A 19,649-nucleotide genomic window follows, 5' to 3' on the forward strand; every position below is an offset into this window, starting at 1 on the left:
AATTTGTCCCGCTCCCCTGCTCTTTCCCCGTAGCCCTGCAAATCTTTCCTTTTTAAGTATATATCCAATTCCCTTTTGAAAGTTTTTATTGAGTCTGTTTTCAGGCAGTACATTCCAGATCATAACAGCTCGTTGCATTAAAACATTCTCCTCATCCCCTCCCCCTGTTTTTTTTGCCTATTATCTTAAATCTGTATCCTCGACCCTCCTGTGGAAACTTGTTTCTCCATGGAAATGCATGCAGTGATGTAGGGATGGTGATGGGGCCTGTTTAAGTCTCACACACAGAGCAATAGCCCGTTTGAATATAGATCCACACGCCCACACATATAGTACACTGTAAGCTAAAACTGGCAACATTGATGGGTGTGTCCTTGAAGTAGGGTGGGGGGCAATTAAGGGGGTTCTCGACATTGAATTTTTTCAGATTAAATATAAAACTTTCACGTTCATTTAATGAACATATATGTATGTTTCAAATGTGTGTGCAGAATGTAATCTTGTCACCAGGCATGTATAAATTGAGATTCATTCTTTTATTAGAGTAAGGCTGTTGGCAGCTGGATAGATCGTACTGTATGGAGACCACGTACTTTTATCCCGTTCCTAGTTCTTGGCTGGCTGCTTAGGGCCAGCCTACTTCACAGTTGATCTCTGTTTGAAGCAGAGACGAAGGCTTCAACTCATCTCCTCAGCCTCTCTGCCTCGCTCACTGCCCTTTTTTCTGCCCTGATTCTCCCTCAGTCTCCGTGTGCTCAGCACACGAGCCCGCTACAGCAGTGGAAGCCATGGCTTTGAAAATATTATTCATCCTGTTCGAACTTTGCAGCACATGGAACTTTCTGCTGGCACAGGACACTGTATATCATTCAGGTGGGTGCTTGCAATCCTCGTCACAGAGACAATTCAAACCGTTTGTGGAAGAATTCTTTAGAAATGACAGACTGTTTTCTTTCTGTTTAATTTCATTACAGGCTGACCTGTTAAGTCAACTTTAACCAAATACTTTGCATAATTGCAACCTGGATTTAAAGTGTATAAAATAAAAATTAAGATGTGATGTTGAAATCTTACTGTGGGCAATTCCTTTTTGCTTTTCCATTTCTCCTAATGCCTCTTGTTTGTTTATGGACTCTTCTCCAGTGTAAAACAATCAGACTTGCAAGATTTGCCAAAAGGTGGAAATAGTTGTTTGCATCTCAAGAGAGTGATTTTTCAATTGCAAATTTTAACAAAGCAATTTTGATGAACCTTTAAGAGGGTGACAGCTTTAAGCCTAGTTTTCATACATTCAAGTAGCAGGCATTCTAATCATTCCCTTGTTTCCACAGATTGCCCAGCTGATCTATTCTTTGTGCTGGACACATCTGAGAGTGTCGCTTTAAGAGTTCAGCCCTATGGATCCCTTGTAGATCGTGTGAAGAAGTTCACTACAAATTTCATCAAGAAGTTGCATAACTGGTAATCACTACATTCTTTGCTATTATATCCTTACACTATACGTATCTGCAACTAAACGGCAAAACTGGGAAAAAGTGACTACTTGTAATTTCCTTTGCGCCTGAAGGTGGTGCTGCAGGTTGGGTGTAAATGTCTACCTTCCCGTAAACTGGTTCTTTCCCCAAATACTTTCATTTTTTTAAACTATCTATATGTATATATCGTTTGTGATCTCACCCCTTCGCATTGCTTCCTTCCCAATGTTGAAAGATACTGCAATAATGGCTCTAGTCCCAGTTGTTGGGAGAGGTGGGGAGGGGATTTGAATCTGCTACCTGCAGCCAAGTGGCCATTTTAATTGTGATGCTATCCATTGAGCAGGGCTGGTGATTTGGCGTGACAAATCGCATAGATTTCTGAATTAACACATGCAGCCCGGATCCTACAGTTTGGCATCAAGGCAGTGAATACGTTGGCTTGCCCGCAGATCAAAGTGATAATAATAACCATGTGCATTTATATAATACCTTTAACATTACAAAACGTCCTACGGTGCTTCACAGGAGTGTTATCAGACAAACGTTGACACAGAGCCACATAAGGAGATATTAGGACAGGCTTTGTTAAAGAGGTAGGTTTTAAGGAGCGTCTTAAAGGAGGAAAGAGAGGCGGAGAGGTTTAGGGAGGGAAATGCTGAGTTTAGGGCCTAGGCAGTTGAAGGCATGGCCGTCAATAGTGATGCAATGAAAATCAGGGATGCACAAGGGGATAATAAATCACGCACCCTGCTAGTTCTCCTATAGCTTTGATAATTTGAAAAAAAATTGTTGCTACAGAAAACTGTCTTGTGGAACGTTTCAATGCTTATCAAAATAACGGGCATAATAACATCATAGAATAAAGGAACAACAGAACTTTGCATTTCTATAGTGCCTTTCAAGACCTCAGGACATGCCAAAGCATTTCACAGCCAATAAAGTACTTAAAAAAAAATGTAATCACTATTGTATCATAGAATCATACAGCACAGATGAACATTCGGTCCATCGTGCCTGTGCTGGCACTTTGAAAGAGCTATCCAATTAGTTCCACTTTCCTGTTCTTTTCCCATAGCCCTGCATATTTTTCCTTTTCAAGTATTTATCCAATTCTTTTTGAAAGTTATTATTCAATCTGTTTCCACCACCCTTTCAGGTGCTGCATTCCAGATTATAACTCGCTGAGTAAAAATACATTTCCTCAACTCCCCTCTCGTTCTTTTGCCTATTATCTTAAATCTGTGACCTCTGGTTACCAACTCTCCTGCCAGTGGAAACAGTTTCTCCTTACCGACTCTATCAAAACACCTCATAATTTTGAACACCTCTATTGAATCTCCCCTTAACCATCTCTGCTCTGAGGAGAACAATCCCGGCTACTCCAGTCTCTCCACATAACTAAAGTCCCTCATCCTTAATATAGGAAACGAGGGAGATGTCACTGTATCATTTAATGTGTGAATCAAATAAAGTGCCCCAAGATCCTATCAACAAGATGACAATGAACTCACTGTTGGTTTTAGTATTGGGCCTACTTAAGATGGCAGACCAGGGTGTTCTTCTAGATGAAAAAGCTCTTAAAAGTGAACTACCAACATGTTTGGCTGGTTTATCACTGTAGTGATTAGGTGTCAGCCATGGCTCAGTGGGTAGCACTCTCACCTTGGATCAACTTCCACTCCAGAGGCTTGAGTACAAAATCTAGGCTGCCACTCCAGTGCAGTGCTGAGGGAGTGCTGTACTGTTGGAGGTGTTGTCTTTCAGATGAGATGTTAAACCGACGCCCTGTTTGCTCTCTCAGGTAGATGCAGAAGATTCCATAGTACTATTTTGAAGGAGAGCAGGGGAGTTCTTCCTGGTGTCCAGACCAATATTTATATCTCAACCAACATCACTAAACACAGATGATCTGGTCATTATCACATTGCTGTTTGTGAGACTCTGCACTCCCAGCAGGGAGACTCACCTACTGGGAAAACTTGTTGGAACTTCATCCAGGCATTAAACATTTAAAATGAATGGTCCATCTCTAATAACATGGTTGCAGTGAAAGTTGCCAGAGGGAATTAGATAGTGGACTGAAGCTGAGCTTTACTTGCTTTTATTTTGTGGTGGGATGGTACGCTACAAGCTGAGTAAAGCATTTTTTTTGGTTAGCTTGGTGTTTGATGTACCCAGAGTCTCCAACCCAAGCTACTGGGGACCTGCTTAGAGTTTGGGGCCGAAATTCAGGGTCCGGGTAAGGCCCGTTACCGCCGTTTTGCGGCGGCCATATGGCGGAATTGAGTGGCCGCCGCATTGCAGTCTATTGGCCGCCGCGATTCAAATTCACCTCGGGGATTTTTCGGGCGGTCCCCGCTTCTGCCCCGCTGCTACCAACCGCTCCAAGCACATCATCAAAGCATGCACCATCGCTCTCCTGCATCTCCACCCACTCCGCGTGAAATTGAACTCAGAAAATCTTTGATCCGCCATGCGGTGCCCCCGACAGCTTTTTCTGTTGATGCACCTTGTTTTGTGTGTGTGTGCCACGGCAGCGCGGCAGCCTTTCAAGGGAAGCTTTCTGGCCAGCCTGAATTCCTGCCCCTTTATGTTTACCCCATCTGACCCTGTAGGGACACAGCCAGATATTACCTATAACTTAGCTAAGGTTCAGGTTGGTATGCTGCAAGGCTTAGGAACCCATATGTGTGCACAGGAGTGGTGCTGGAATTTAACCAGCTTGTGTTTAACCTGCACAGAGCTTCCAATCCATTTAGGACTGCCACAGCCATTAGGCCATTAGGCAGGGTTATCTGGAGATGAGCAGGAAGAATCCCCTTGCCCAGTGGCAGGTTTGCTTCTCTGGGACCCATCAATACACCAAACTGCTCTTCAGTCATCAATGTCTGAGGTTTGGTCTGATTCTTATTCCCATTATTAAATGATGATTCTTTTCAGAAAGTGAGATTGTACAATGATTTATTCCCTGAGACCTTGGAATGCTCACTTACTTTAATCTGTGTCAGCCATGGCTCAATTGGTAGTACTCACCCCTCTGCACCAGAAGGTCGTGGGTTCAAGTCCCACGCCAGAGACTTGAGCACAAAATCCAGGCTGACATTCCAATGCAATGCTGAGGGAGTGCTGCCCTGTTGGAGGTGCTGCCTTTTGGATGAAATGTTGAACCGAGGCCCCATCTGCCTTCTCAGATGGATGTAAACAATCTGGTGTCCAGGTGAATGTATATCCCTCAACCCACACCTAATACAGATGATTTGGTTGTTATTTCATTGCTGTTTATGGGAGTTTGCTGTGCGCAAATGGCCTGCCATGTTTCTTACATCACAACAGTGACTACACTTAAAAAACTATTTAATTGTGGGCTGTAAAGCGCTTTGGGACGTCACTGTCATGTATGTACTTTTGGTATCACTAGCCACTAGATGGCGTCACTGTTGGCAGCCATTGGGCTGCACAAACATGTGTGCAGCCCAAGTATAAAAGGCCAGCCATTTTGTATATTAGTCACTTTGGGCCTTAATAAAGCAGAGCCAAGGTCATACCTCTTGGAGTTAAACAGTACTCAATCTAATTGCATACACAACAGTCCCGATTTTCGAAATGAAATTTCACTCAATATTACTTCACGGTAGAAAATGAAATGCCGCTCCACCTAGTTTGTGAATCATCCTCTCATGGTGTATGTACAAGGGTTTCTGGAATGCTATCCAATTTGTTGAGTATCAAGGGTGACTCTCTTCTAGGAGGCGCCATATAAATGCAAGTCTTTCTATTTACTAATGTTATACAGATGTTGCAATGGCCTTGTAGCATTGCTCCATTATGGTGTAAGTACAGGTCTGAGAGCAGCAGTGTGATCGAGCTGTTCTCAGTACAAGACTGAGAGTCACAGAACAACCTAACTAGTCTAATATGGTGACATTAAGCACGGGGCTGGTGTTAGAGCTCATGTTATCATATTAACTGATCTGGTACTGTCATAGAAACATAGAAACATAGAAAATAGGTGCAGGAGTAGGCCATTCGGCCCTACGAGCCTGCACCGCCATTCAATGAGTTCATGGCTGAACATGCAACTTCAGTACCCCATTCCTGCTTTCTCGCCATACCCCTTGATCCCCCTAGTAGCAAGGACTACATCTAACTCCTTTTTGAATATATTTAGTGAATTGGCCTCAATAACTTTCTGTGGTAGAGAATTCCACAGGTTCACCACGCTCTGGGTGAAGAAGTTTCTCCTCATCTCGGTCCTAAATGGCTTACCCCTTATCCTTAGACTGCGACCCCTGGTTCTGGACTTCCCCAACATTGGGAACATTCTTCCTGCATCTAACCTGTCTAAACCCGTCAGAATTTTAAGCATTTCTATGAGATCCCCTCTCATTCTTCTGAACTCCAGTGAATACAAGCCCAGTTGATCCAATCTTTCTTAATATGTCAGTCCCGCCATCCCGAGAATCAGTCTGGTGAACCTTTGCTGCACTCCCTCAATAGCAAGAATGTCCTTCCTCAAGTTAGGAGACCAAAACTATACACAATACGCCAGGTGTGGCCTCACCAAGGCCCTGTACAACTGTAGTAACACTTCCCTGCCCCTGTACTCAAATCCCCTCGCTATGAAGGCCAACATGCCATTTGCTTTCTTAACTGCCTGCTGTACCTGCATGCCAACCTTCAATGACTGATGTACCATGACACCCAGGTCTCATTGCACCTCCCCTTTTCCTAATCTGTCACCATTCAGATAATAGTCTGTCTCTCTGTTTTTACCTCAAAGTGGATAACCTCACATTTATCCACATTATACTTCATCTGTCATGCATTTGCCCACTCACCTAACCTATCCAAGTCACACTGCAGCCTCATAGCATCTTTCTCGCAGCTCACACTGCCACCCAACTTAGTGTCATCCGCAAATTTGGAGATACTACATTTAATCCCCTCGTCTAAGTCATTAATGTAAACTGCTAAGGCCCCAGCACAGAACCTTGCGGTTTCCCACTAGTCACTGCCTGCCATTCTGAAAAGTCAAACTGCCAGACTTGCTTTGTGCTGCAGGATTGGAAATCACATCTTGATGTCTAAGTGAAATTTGGGATCGGCTATTTGGAATTGATATAAGCAACCCTGAGGCCGTTATTTTTTTTGGCTAAATAGATAAATGCTTTCCATGAGCAGATCTTCAGTGCAAGTTTGATCCACAGTGTTCCAGGCTTGGAACGCCCATTCCATTGAGGGTAGTATTGGAGGGGACATTTTAGAAAGGTCATTAATGCATACAACATACATTCACCAGGATTATGACAGGAATAGGAAACTACTTTTATGAGGAGAGACTTGAGATACTAACAATAAAATATTTCCTCTGGTGGGGAAGTCTAAAATAAGGGAGCATTACCTTAAAATTAGAGCTAAGCTATTCAGGGGTGATGTCAACAAGCTCTTCTTCACACAAAGGGCAGTGGAAATCTGGACATCTCTCCCCCGGAAAGCTGTTGAGGCTGGGGTCAATTCAACATTTCAAAACTGAGATTGATAGATTTTTGTTAGGCAAAGGAATTAAGTGATTTGGAACCAAGGCGGGTAAATGGAGTTAAGATGCTAGTCAGAGTAGAAATTGCAGGATAGCTCAGATGAATACGTGGCTTGAGGAGTAGTGCAGAAGGGAGGGATTCAAATTCCTGGGACATTGGAACCGGTTCTGGGGGAGGTGGGACCAGTACAAACCGTCCGGTCTGCACCTGGGCAGGACCGGAACCAATGTCCTAGGGGGAGTGTTTGCTCGTGCTTTTGGGGAGGGGTTAAACTAATATGGCAGGGGGATGGGAACCTATGCAGGGAGACAGGGAAGTAGAATGGGAGCAGAAGCAAAAGATAGAAAGAAGAAAAGTAAAAGTGGAGGGCAGAGAAACCAAAGCAAAAAACAAAAAGGGCCATATTACAGCACAATTCTAAAGGGGCAAAGGGTGTTAATAAGACAAGCATGAAGGCTCTGCACCTCAATGCAAGAAGCATTCGGAATAAGGTGGACGAGTTAACTGCACAGATAGCAGTTAACGGATATGATGTAATTGGCATCACGGAGACATGGCTCCAGGGTGACCAAGGCTGGGAACTCAACATCCAGGGGTATTCAACATTTAGGAAGGACAGACAGAAAGGAAAAGGAGGTGGGGTTTTGTTGCTGGTTAAAGAGGAAATTAATGCAATAGTAAGGAAGGACATTAGCTTGGATGATGTGGAATCGGTATGGGTGGAGCTACGGAATACCAAAAGGCAGAAAATACTAGTGGGAGTTGTGTACAGACCACCAAACAGTAGTAGTGAAGTTGGGGACAGCATCAAACAAGAAACTAGGGATGCGTGCAATAAAGGTACAGCAGTTATCATGGGCGACTTTAATCTACATATTAATTGGGCTAACCAAACTGGTAGCAATGCGGTGGAGGAGGATTTCCTGGAGTGTATTAGGGATGGTTTCCTGGACCAATATGTCGAGGAACCAACTAGAGGGTTGGCCATCCTAGACTGGGTGATGTGTAATGAGAAAGGACTAATTGACAATCTTGTTGTGCAAGGCCCCTTGGGGAAGAGTGACCATAATATGGCAGAATTCTTTATTAAGATGGAGAGTGACACAGTTAATTCAGAGGCTCGGGTCCTGAACTTAAGAAAAGGTAAATTCGATGTTATGAGACGTGAATTGGCTAGGATAGACTGGCGAGTGATACTTAAAGGGTTGACGGTGGATAGGCAATGGCAAACATTTAAAGATCACATGGATGAACTACAACACTTGTACATCACTGTCTGGCGTAAAAATAAAATGGGGAAGGTGGCTCAACCGTGGCTAACAAGGGAAATTAAAGATAGTGTTAAATCCAAGGAAGAGGCATATAAATTGGCCAGAAAAAGCAGCAAACCTGAGGACTGGGAGAATTTTGTAATAGAGCAGAGGAGGACAAAGGGTTTAATTAGAAGGGGGAAAATAGAGTATGAGAGGAAGCTTGCTGGCAACATAAAAACAGACTGCAAAAGCTTCTATAGATATGTGAAGCGAAAAGGATTAGTGAAAACAAATGTAGGTCCCTTGCAGTCAGATTCAGATGAATTTATAATGGGGAACAAAGAAATGGCGGACTAGTTCAACAAATACTTTGGTTTCGTCTTCACAAAGGAAGACAAGAATAACCTTCCGGAAATACTAGGGGACGGAGGGTCTAGTGGGAAGGATGAACTGAAGGAAATCCTTATTAGGTGGGAAATTGTGTTCGGGAAATTGATGGGATTGAAGGCCGATAAATCCCCGGGGCCTGATAGTCTGCATCCCAGAGCACTTAAGGAAGTAGCCCTAGAAATAGTGGATGCATTGGTGATCATTTTCCAACAGTATACCGACTCTGGATACTGTTGGAATCCAGAGGGTAGCTAATGTAATACCACTTTTTAAGAAAGGAGGGAGAGAGAAAACAGGTAATTATAGACTGGTTAGCCTGACATCAGTAGTGGGGAAAATGTTGGAATCAATTATTAAAGATGAAATAGCAGCACATTTGGATAACAGTGACGGGATCGGTCCAAGTCAGCATGGATTTATGAAAGGAAAATCCTGATCAACAAATCTTCTAGAATTTTTTGATGATGTAACTCATAGAGTGGACAAGAGAGAACCAGTGGATATGGTGTATTTGGATTATCAAAGGGCTTTTGACAAGGTCCCACACAAGAGATTGGTGTGCAAAATGAAAGCACATGGTATTGGGGGTAATGTACTGACGTGGATAGAGAACTGGTTGGCAGACAGGAAGCAGAGAGTCGGGATAAACGGATCCTTTTCAGAATGACAGGCAGTGACTAGTGGGGTGCCACAGGGTTCAATGCTGGGACCCCAGCTATTTACAATATACATTAATGATTTGGATGAGGGAATTGAGTTTAATATCTCCAAGTTTGCAGATGACACTAAACTGGGTGGCGATGTGAGCTGTGAGGAGGATGCTAAGAGGCTGCAGGGTGACTTGGACAGTTTAGGTGAGTGGGCAAATGCATGGCAGATGCAGTATAATGTGGATAAATGTGAGGTTATCCACTTTGGTGGCAAAAACACGAAGGCAGAATATTATCTGAACGGCGGTAGATTAGGAAAAGTTGAGGTGCAACAAGTCCTGGGTGTGATGGTACATCAGTCATTGAAAGTTGGCATGCAGGTACAGCAGTGCGGTGAAGAAGGCAAATGGTATGTTGGCCTTCATAGCTAGGGGATTTGAGTATAGGAGCAGGGAGGTCTTACTGCAGTTGTACAGGGCTTTAGTGAGGCCTACCTGGAATATTGTGTTCAGTTTTGGTCTCCTAATCTGAGGAAGGACGTTCTTGCTATTGAGGGAGTGCAGCGAAGGTTCACAAGACTGTTTCCCAGGATGGCAGGACTGACATCTGAGGAGAGACTGAATCGACTGGGCCTGTATTCACTGGAGTTTAGGAGGATGAGAGGGGATCTCATAGAAACATATAAAATTCTGATGGGACTGGACAGGTTAGATGCAGGAAGACTGTTCCTTATGTTGGGGAAGTCCAGAACCAGGGGACATAGTTTAAGGATAAGGGGTAAGCCATTTAGGACTGAGATGACGAGAAACTTCTTCACTCAGAGAGTTTTTAGCCTGTGGAATTCCCTATCGCAGAGAGTTGTTGATGTCAGTTCATTGGATGTATTCAAGAGCGAGTTAGATATGGCCCTGATGGCTAAAGGGATCAAGGGGTATGGAGAGAAAGCAGGCAAGGGGTACTGAGATGAATGATCAGCCATGATCTTATTGAATGGTGGTGCAGGCTCGAAGGGCCAAATGGCCTACGCCTGCACCTATTTTCTATGTTTCTATGTTTCTATGTTCAGATCAGCCATGATCTAATTGAATGGTGGAAAAGGCTCAATGGACTGAATGGCCTCCTCCTGTTCCTATGTTCCTTTTTCCCACTGGAGCAGAGAAGGTTAAGAGGAGATTTAATGGACAATTTTAAAATGATGAAAGGTTTTGGTCGAGCGAATAGGGAAAGCTATTTCTTGCGGTTGCGGCGTCAGTAAAATATGACACAAAAAGAGTGAGGAGAGAGGTTAGGAGAAGTTTCTTTACACAGTGGCTGTTAGAACATGGAATGATATTCCCAAGGGACAAGCTGAGGCAGAGACCATGGCACCTTTTCAGGGAAAATAGGTGATATATTTGAAGCAGAGGCAGGGCTATGGGGAGTGAGCAGGGCAGTGGGATTAATTTTGGATTGTTCCAGCAAATACCTTTCTATATGGTTCGGATTTTATTATAGATAAATTTTCTTGGAATAAGCAAGCATCAAGTTCTTCAACTGCACCCCCATCCACCACAGTGCAATTTTCTTCACTGCCTCATCCATACAGTGAGGTTGCTATGGTAGCTGCACTGATTAATGTATTTGCATAATGTCCCCCCCCCCCCTCACCCCCATGCACTCATATTAAGGAAATTGTTAAACCAGTTTAATCCTATTGGTTTACCTGGGGGAAGTGAAACCCTAGGTTGGGCAGGGTTCTCCCTCTCTTGCAGTACAGCCATAGATTGTCAGAAGTGTTATTAATAATCTCTCACATGTCCCATCTTCTATTTCAGACTCTTTGCCGGGGTGCAATGCCATTGGACAATTTGATATTGCCCATTTTACACTATCGTCAAAAGTCAAAGGGGTAGAAATTCGGTCGTGCCTCAGTTGGGGCGGTGTCCCGAGCGGATCGATAAATTTTGCACCGGCAAATGTTTTGTGTCTGCTGCCGCAAAATTCATCAGCTGGGCCCGGAGTTTGGAGCGGGGCTCCAAGGGTTTTTAGGGCACTAAACAGCCGGCCTTGAAGCGCCTTAACAGAGGCCTGGGGGGATGGGGGACGGCGGGGGGATCCCTGAAAAACCACCCAAAACATTCATAATACACAACTCACATCACCACAACATAAATTGCAATTAAAAAAAATGTTTAAAACAGTGGGGCAGAAATCCCGGCCTCCCCGGGTCCGTACAGATTGTGTATGGACCCGGGAAGGCATCGCAAAAGCCGTTTTTTGCCACGGAATCTGCATGCGCCAAAAACCGGCTTTTCCGATCTGTCAAGCTCTGGCTTGACAGATCATCCATATCCCCACAGCCAGGACATTCGCAATGGCAAGATTGCAGTATTTACCCATGTCTTGCCCAGCGAATGTCCTGAAAACTCTTGCGTCTGGTAAAAGCAGGCGCATAGCCTACTTTTACTAGCGTAAGGGTTTTAAAGCATACAAAAACATATAAAAATAAAATTTAAATAACAGACTTTAATTTTAAAAACCCTGCTTCGTAAGGTAAGTTTATTTTTTAACCCTAATTACAAAACTTTTTTAAAAATTGGAAAAATATATATTTTTTCGAAGACATTTATTAACTTTAATTTCAATTAATTTTAATTATGTGAGATGTGTTTTTTATTTTTTATTATGGTGTTTAGTATGTTTTTTTCTCATTAATAGTAATGAGAACTCGTAGATACGGAGTTCTCATTGCTATTAATGAGAATACTTTGCCTGGGACCACCAAGTAAATTCGTAAAAATTCGCCGGTCGGAGGCATTTGTTCGAAAGAAGCCTCCAACAGCAATTTCAGGGCCATTCACGCTTACCTCAGGTCGGCATTATTTACCTCAATGAGGCCGTAGCAGCTCGGTCCACCAGCTGTCACAGGCATTCCCACCAGAGCGCGCTACAGGCTGCTACAGGTTGGGCGGCAACCAAAAATCACTAGGTGCGTTGCACACCGGCTCACCTCTCCCGGGCGGTACTGCTCTGCGCCCCATCGATACCGGTACTGAATGTCCCGGCGGGACGCTGGAAGCTAGCCGCCTGGGCACAACTGTTTTCCGCTGCCATTTCTGCCCCTCTGGGGGCGCTAAGAGGGGCGACAGAAGACCGAATTTCCACCTCAACGTTACCCATGCTGCGCGGAAAAAGTAATTTTAACTTTGTGCAAGTGTATAAAATGGATAATAGCGAATCGCCAGCCGGTTTTACATCTCTCTCCCATGCGATTTTTATTCTCATTGACTGCGTTCAAATTCAAACTAATCCCCAAGGATTTTTTCGAAAGGTGAAGACAGGCAGATAATGGGGCCAGAGAAATGTGTCAATCAAATTGATGTAAATAACACGAGGTGTCTGTCTACTTCAGGTACTACCGATGTGACCAGACACTGAAATGGAATGCTGGAGCGCTGCACTACAGCGATGTTGTGAGGAAGATCCACCCTCTCAGCTTTATGGATCAGCAGGGTCAGACAGCTATGATTCAGGCTGTCGATCAAGTTGCTTACATTGGCAAAGGCACATACACAGACTGCGCCATACGGGATGGAGCTGAGGAACTTCTGCTGGGGTAAGAGTACTTTAAAAATTATACCATCAGGGAACTAAGACAAAAAATAGATAAATAATTTGCTGTATCTATGCAAGCTCTATGTGGGTTCAAGGGTCAGTGACAGAACAAGAGTTTCACATCATTATTGAACCAAAATGATGTCAGTAGCAAGTCACATCAGAACTGTATAGCCCTTAGTTCGAGGGGTACTTGTACCAGCACTGTACGCATGCTATTAACAAAGGAGCCTACAGTTGCTGTGTCAGGGAGATATGCCATTACCGCTATGATAAATTATATTGAGGCTATAGCCACATTGATTTTCACTATCAGATCAGTGCAGTCATCAGTGCCAGAGGTCTTGGTGGTAGGTCTACATAAGTGTATCATGAGGAAAAGGGCTTTGACTTCTCAAGTCTAGTCCTTCCAATGGACATGTCCTAAATGTACTGTCAGGGCCTCCTCATTAACATATTTCATCTTCGATTAAGTAATTGCAGATTAGTCAGAGGGTAATCGGACAAGATGTCCAGAATGTTAATATAACCCAGATGAGTTCTGTTCTATATATATGGGGATCCCCTATATTCCTATCTCTACCCCTATAAACTTCAATCCATTTCCTACCAAATATCGCCCAACTATTCTTATAGGAGTTCATCAATATAACAACCATTCCATTGTATGAAAGTTTATTATATGAATTGATGGGTTTGTCCTCCTGTCGCCAGGCAATATCTAAGTTAAATAATATACTTATATTTATATTATTCTAGATTGTTTAAAACCTGGATCATGCCCCATTTTGATTTTATTTTCTCAAAATGAATACAGGTTTAATTTTCTGTCCAGTTTGATACTTTTGCACTTTGAATCCCAGAATTAACCTTGCCACCCTTTCCTAAAACATCTTCAATTGCAGTATTGGCGACTTGCAGTTAAATTGCCCAAAATAAGACAGAACATTCCAAATGTGATCTTACCAATGAGTTATGACTTGACTAAATAGCTTATGCTAACTTGTAATCAAATTCCTTTTGAATCCAACCCAATGTTGGATTGAGCCCGGGCACTTTAAGTCAATGGTTCATCCTCACTCTTTATTCCTTCAACACCTTTGTAAGTGGTCATCCATTGTGCACAGGTTTCTTGTATAGTGTATATTGGTTTGCATTGAAAAGAAAAGCAGAGAAAGATAGCTGCTTGTAGCCCTTCTTATTCAGACTTCTTTGGGGACTAGGCTGAAGCTCCTGTTGTTGCTGAATGATTACACCACATCATCAGCATGCTTACAGATACACTTTTCTCATTTGTAAATCAAAGATTTTTTATTTTATTTATTCATTCACGGGATGTGGATGCCACTGGCAAGGCCAGCATTTATTGCTGTTACCCAATTGCCCTTGAGAAGGTGGTAGTGTGCTGCCATCTTGAACCACTGCAGTCCATGTGGTGAAGGTACTTCCACAGTGCTGACTTTGTTGTAGCAGTTTGGTACAACTCAGTGGCTTGCTCGGCCATTTCAGAAGGCAGTTAAGTCAACCACATTGCTGTAGGTCTGGAGTCAGATATGGGCCAGACCAGATAAATACAGCAGATTTCCTTCCCTAAAGGACATTAGTGAATCAGATGGGTTTTTCTGACAATCCAGTAGTTTCATGGTCAACATTACTGATACTAGCTTTTTAATTTCAGATTTATTTAAATAACTAAATTTAAATTCCACAGCTGCTGTATTAGTCTAGCCCTCTAAATTACTAGTCCAGTAACATTGCCACTATGCTAATTATTAATGACACAGGGAAAGCTATGTCTTTCCAGCTGATCTTGGGTTGCCTATGGCATCTGATGCACCCTGGGATAGTGCAGGCCATTTTGGTCAGAAATTAAGTTTAATTGCTATCTTACAACTATGAGGAGGTAGACATGTGTAGAGGCTGGCACTGGTCCTTGATTATCTGCCATAATGATGGGGACATCACTCCTCCTCCCAGTGGACTATCAATAGTTCCTCCAGTAGGTGTTTAAAATAAACACTGTGGATGTCCCTATTTTATTTGAAATTGAATTCTCCTTCTTCTGTTTGGTCAGTTTTGACTGATAATGACATTGCAGACCAAGGGGAGCACAGATGATTCAGGCTTTTCTATTTTTTGTGAGCTTGCAAGGAGGAAAACAGATAATATAAACTCTGTAAAATGTCTCTCATTCTAGTGGCTCTCATCACCAGGAGAACAAGTACATGATTGTAGTAACAGATGGACATCCAATCGAAGGATACAAGGAGCCCTGTGGAGGGTTGGACAATGCAGTATCTGATGCAAAGTCCCAAGGGATAAAGATATTTTCCGTGGCCATCACACCAGATCACCTCGTATGTCTACAATTGCTCATGATACAATTTTTTTCTCTCTCCTGTACTGCTGACTCCAGAGACTTACACTTTTATTTCAGCATTTCATACAGTTTTTGTTATGTTTTTGGTACGACCTCACAAGCATACTAAGATGGCTGATAACTTCAGGAAGCCAGTCAGGTGACTCGCTCTTTATTGTTGTAAACAGCAATGGCTGCAATGCCACAGTAGTCCATGGGTGGAACTATACATATTAGACTTCTCCCTCCTTAATGAAAAAGTAATTATAACAAACAATCACAATATATAACTTGCCTCGTTATACATAACAAAAGATATGGACTTATCTTGCCATATTTACAAATCAAGCTTAACCACTTGTTTTCTGATTCAAAGAGAATACCTTAACTCTCGAACAGAACCTTCCAAACATGGTGTTAAACGTAGACTCATTCGAGGCTGATCCTGAGGAAAGTTTTCCTCCAAAGGATGCCCTTGATTTACATTTGAATTCTCTACAACTTCAGACTGTTTGTCTGCCTGACTCGGACTCAGACTTTCTCTTGGACTTATTTCCAGTACATTAGTTAGAGTGGGTGAGAGCTCAGATGATCAGGACCCCAAGAAAGAATGCAAAAGGCAGGAGGCAACAGAGCAGAGTAGCACTGGGGTAAGTGTAAACCACAAGGTCTTAGGAAGGGACAATTTGTATGAATATAAAAGGGCTGCAGGAGGGGTCAAAACTAAAAATCATGGTTTAAAAACTAGTATTAAAACACTCTACCTAAATGCACGCAGCATTCGAAATAAAGTAAATGAGTTGACGGCACAAATCATTACAAATGGGTACGATTTGGTGGCCATTACAGAAACGTGGTTGCAGGGTGGCCAAGACTGGGAATTAAAAATACAGGGGTATCTGACAATTCGGAAAGATAGACAAGAAGGGAAAGGAGGTGGGGTAGCTCTGTTAATAAAGGATGATATCAGGGCAGATGTTAGAGACGACATTGGCTCTAACGAACAAAATGTTGAATCATTGTGGGTGGAGATTAGAGATAGTAAGGGAAAAGTCATTAGTGGGCGTAGTTTATAGGCCCCCAAATAATAACTTCATGGTGGGGCGGGCAATAATCAAGGGAATAATGGAGGCATGTGAAAAAGGAACGGCAGTAATCATGGGGGATTTTAACCTACATATCGATTGGTCAAATCAAATCGCATGGGGTAGCCTTGAGGAGGAATTCATAGAATGCATACGTTTCTTAGAACAGTGTGTTACAGAACCTACAAGGGAGCAAGCTATCTTTGATCTGGTCCTGTGTAATGAGACAGGAATAATAAACGATCTCCGAGTAAAAGATCCTCTCAGAATGAGTGATCACAGTATGGTTGAATTTGTAATACAGATTGAGGGTGAGGAAGTAGTGTCTCAAACGAGCGTACTATGCTTAAACAAAGGGGACTACAGTGGGATGAGGGCAGAGTTGGCTAAAGTAGACTGGAAAGACAAACTAAACGGTGGCACAATTGAGGAACAGTGGAGGACTTTTAAGGAGCTCTTTCATTGTGCTCAACAAAAATATATTCCAGTGAAAAAGAAGGGCGGTAAGAGAAGGGATAACCAGCCGTGGATAACCAAGGAAATAAAGGAGAGTATCAAATTAAAAACCAATGCGTATAAGGTGGCCAAGGTTATTGTGAAACTAGAATATTGGGAAAATTTTAAACGACAGAAAAGAATGACTAAGAAAGCAATAAAGAAAGGAAAGATAGATTACGAAAGTAAACTTGCGCAAAACATAAAAACAGATAGTAAAAGCTTTTACCTTATATAAAACGGTAAAGAGTGACTAAAGTAAATGTTGGTCCCTTAGAAGATGAGAAGGGGGATTTAATAATGGGAAATGTGGAAATGGCTGAGACCTTAAACAATTATTTTGCTTCGGTCTTCACATTGGAAGACACAAAAAACCATGCCAAAAATTGCTGGTCACGGGAATGTGGGAAGGGAACCTGAGCCTTGAGCCGTCTGTAATGTTGTTTTGCAGCTCCTGAGTTGGGCTGTTGCTTGAGGCTCAGAAATGCTTTGCACTTGCAATCTATTAGATAGATAGATAGATAGATAGATAGAAACATAGAAACATAGAAAATAGGTGCAGGAGTAGGCCATTCGGTCTTTCGAGCCTGCACCACCATTCAATATGAACATGATCATTTTTGCAACTTTAGTACCCCATTCCTGCTTTCTCTAAATACCCCTTGATCCCTTTAGCCGTAAGGGCCATATCTAACTCCCTTTTGAACAAATCTAACAAATCTAACAACTTTCTGCGGTAGAGAATTCCACAGGTTCACAATTCTCTGAGTGAAGAAGTTTCTCCTCATCTCAGTCCTAAATGGCTTACCCCTTATCCTTAGCCTGTGACTCCTTGTTCTGGACTTCCCCAACATCGGGAACATTCTTCCTGCATCTAACCTGTCCAATCCCGTCATAATTTTAGATGTTTCTATGAAATCCCCTCTCTTCTTCTAAATTCCAGTGACTATAAGCCTAGTTGATCCAGTCTTTCTTCATATGTCAGTCCTGCCATCCCGGGAATCAGTCTGGTGAACCTTCGCTGCACTCCCTCAATATCAAGAATGTGCTTCCTCTGATTAGGAGACCAAAACTGTACACAATATTCAAGTTGTGGCCTCACCAAGGCCCTGTACTACTGCAGTAAGACCTCCCTGCTCCTATACTCAAATTCTTTCACTATGAAGGCCAACATGCCATTCGTCTTCTTCACCGCCTGCTGTACCTGCATGCCAATTTTCAATGACTGATGTACCACGACACCCAGGTCTCATTGCACCTCCCCTTTTCTTAATCTGTCACCATTCAGATAAAATTCAGCCTTCCTGCTTTTGCCACCAAAATGGATAACCTCACATTTATCTACATTATACTGCATCTGCCATGCATTTGCCCACTCACCTAACCTGTCCAAGTCACCCTGCAGCCTCTTAGCATCCTCCATTAGAAAATTAGCCGATTTGTGGTCCAATGACAACTGTCGTTTCTTTGGATTTGGATCCATCTGTTTGATGAGGGCACGTTTTACAATTTGTACTGGGTGCTCTGCTGCACCATTTAAAGCAGGGTGGTGCGGTGCAACATTGGTATGTTTCACACCATTTTTGCTTGTGAACTGTGCAAATTCTTCTCTACAAAATTGTGGTCCATTATCAGAAACAATTTCTTCTGGGAGGTCAAATGAAGAAAATAATCTTCACAAAATGTCCAATGTTTTACTTGTTGTATTTTCCGCATTAGAAACACCTCGACCCACTTCGAATGGCTATTAATCACAATGAACAATTGTTGTCCTTCTCGCTCAGCAAAATCTATATGTAACATTTGCCACACCCCGGGAGGCCATTTCCATGGCTGTAATGGTACTGATGGTAGTTTCTTGCTTATACGATTGACATGTTGTACACTGACTGACGGTGTATTCTGTATCTTTATCTAGACCTGGCCACCATAAGTAACTGCGTGCAAAACTCTTGGTCAAGCACATTCCCAGGTGCTGATAATGAAGATCTCCTAATAATTTGGACTTGAATTTATTTGGTATAACCACTCTTGCACCCCACATGATACAATCTTTATTGACTCATAAATCATTCCTCCAAATGAAGAATGGATGAATATCTTTGTCTGTTACCTGCTTTGACCAGCCATTTGTGATGCAATCATACACCTTTGACATAACTGGGTCACGTTTGGTTGCTCTACCAATCTCTTCAACTGTGACTGGCAGTTCATCAATGTATGAAAAATAGAACACTTCTTCACTATCGGGTGTAACTTGTGATGGGGAAGGCAATCTAGACATAGCATCAGCATTACTGTGATCAGCTGATCGTCTGTATTCAATATCATATGTATATGCTGACAAAATCAAAGCCCATCTCTGCATTTGGACTACAGCTAATGTTGGAACTGGGGACTTTGGATGGAGGATTGCTGTTAGGGACTTTGAATGGAGGATTGCTGTTGGGGGCTTATGGTCTGTAACAATGGTAAACTTACGACCGTATAAGTATTTGTGAAACGTCTTTGAGCCCAAAAATTAATGCCAAAGCTTCCCTTTCAATTTGTGCATAATTATGCTCACTGGCACTGAGAGTGCGTGAAGCAAAGGCAATTGGTCTCTCCTCCCCACTGTGTAGTACATGAGATATCACTGCCTCAACTCCATATGGAGAGGCGTCACATGCTAGTTTGATCTCCTTAGATACGTCATAGTGAACTAACATGGTACTCTCTATTAATTGGCTTTTACAGTCCTTGAATGCTGTGTCGCATTCTTCTGACCACTTCCAATGGACCTGTTTTTTCAATAGTTCATTCAGTGGA

The 19,649-nt window shown here is 42.7% G+C and overlaps 1 protein-coding gene across 1 annotated transcript in view; it reads left to right on the forward strand.

Moving 5' to 3' along the window:
- The first annotated feature begins 632 nt into the window (after positions 1-632).
- col6a1 (collagen, type VI, alpha 1) overlaps positions 633-19,649 on the forward strand; it is a 117,306-nt gene continuing 98,289 nt past the window's right edge. The window contains exons 1-4 of the mRNA XM_070876207.1: positions 633-873; positions 1,332-1,461; positions 12,700-12,903; positions 15,100-15,259. Of these exons, the coding sequence (XP_070732308.1) occupies positions 789-873; positions 1,332-1,461; positions 12,700-12,903; positions 15,100-15,259 (579 nt within the window). The 5' untranslated portion in view covers positions 633-788. The remainder of the gene's footprint in view (positions 874-1,331; positions 1,462-12,699; positions 12,904-15,099; positions 15,260-19,649) is intronic.

The sequence above is a fragment of the Pristiophorus japonicus genome, chromosome 3 (genome assembly GCF_044704955.1).
Source record: "Pristiophorus japonicus isolate sPriJap1 chromosome 3, sPriJap1.hap1, whole genome shotgun sequence".
NCBI classification, from domain to species: domain Eukaryota; kingdom Metazoa; phylum Chordata; class Chondrichthyes; family Pristiophoridae; genus Pristiophorus; species Pristiophorus japonicus.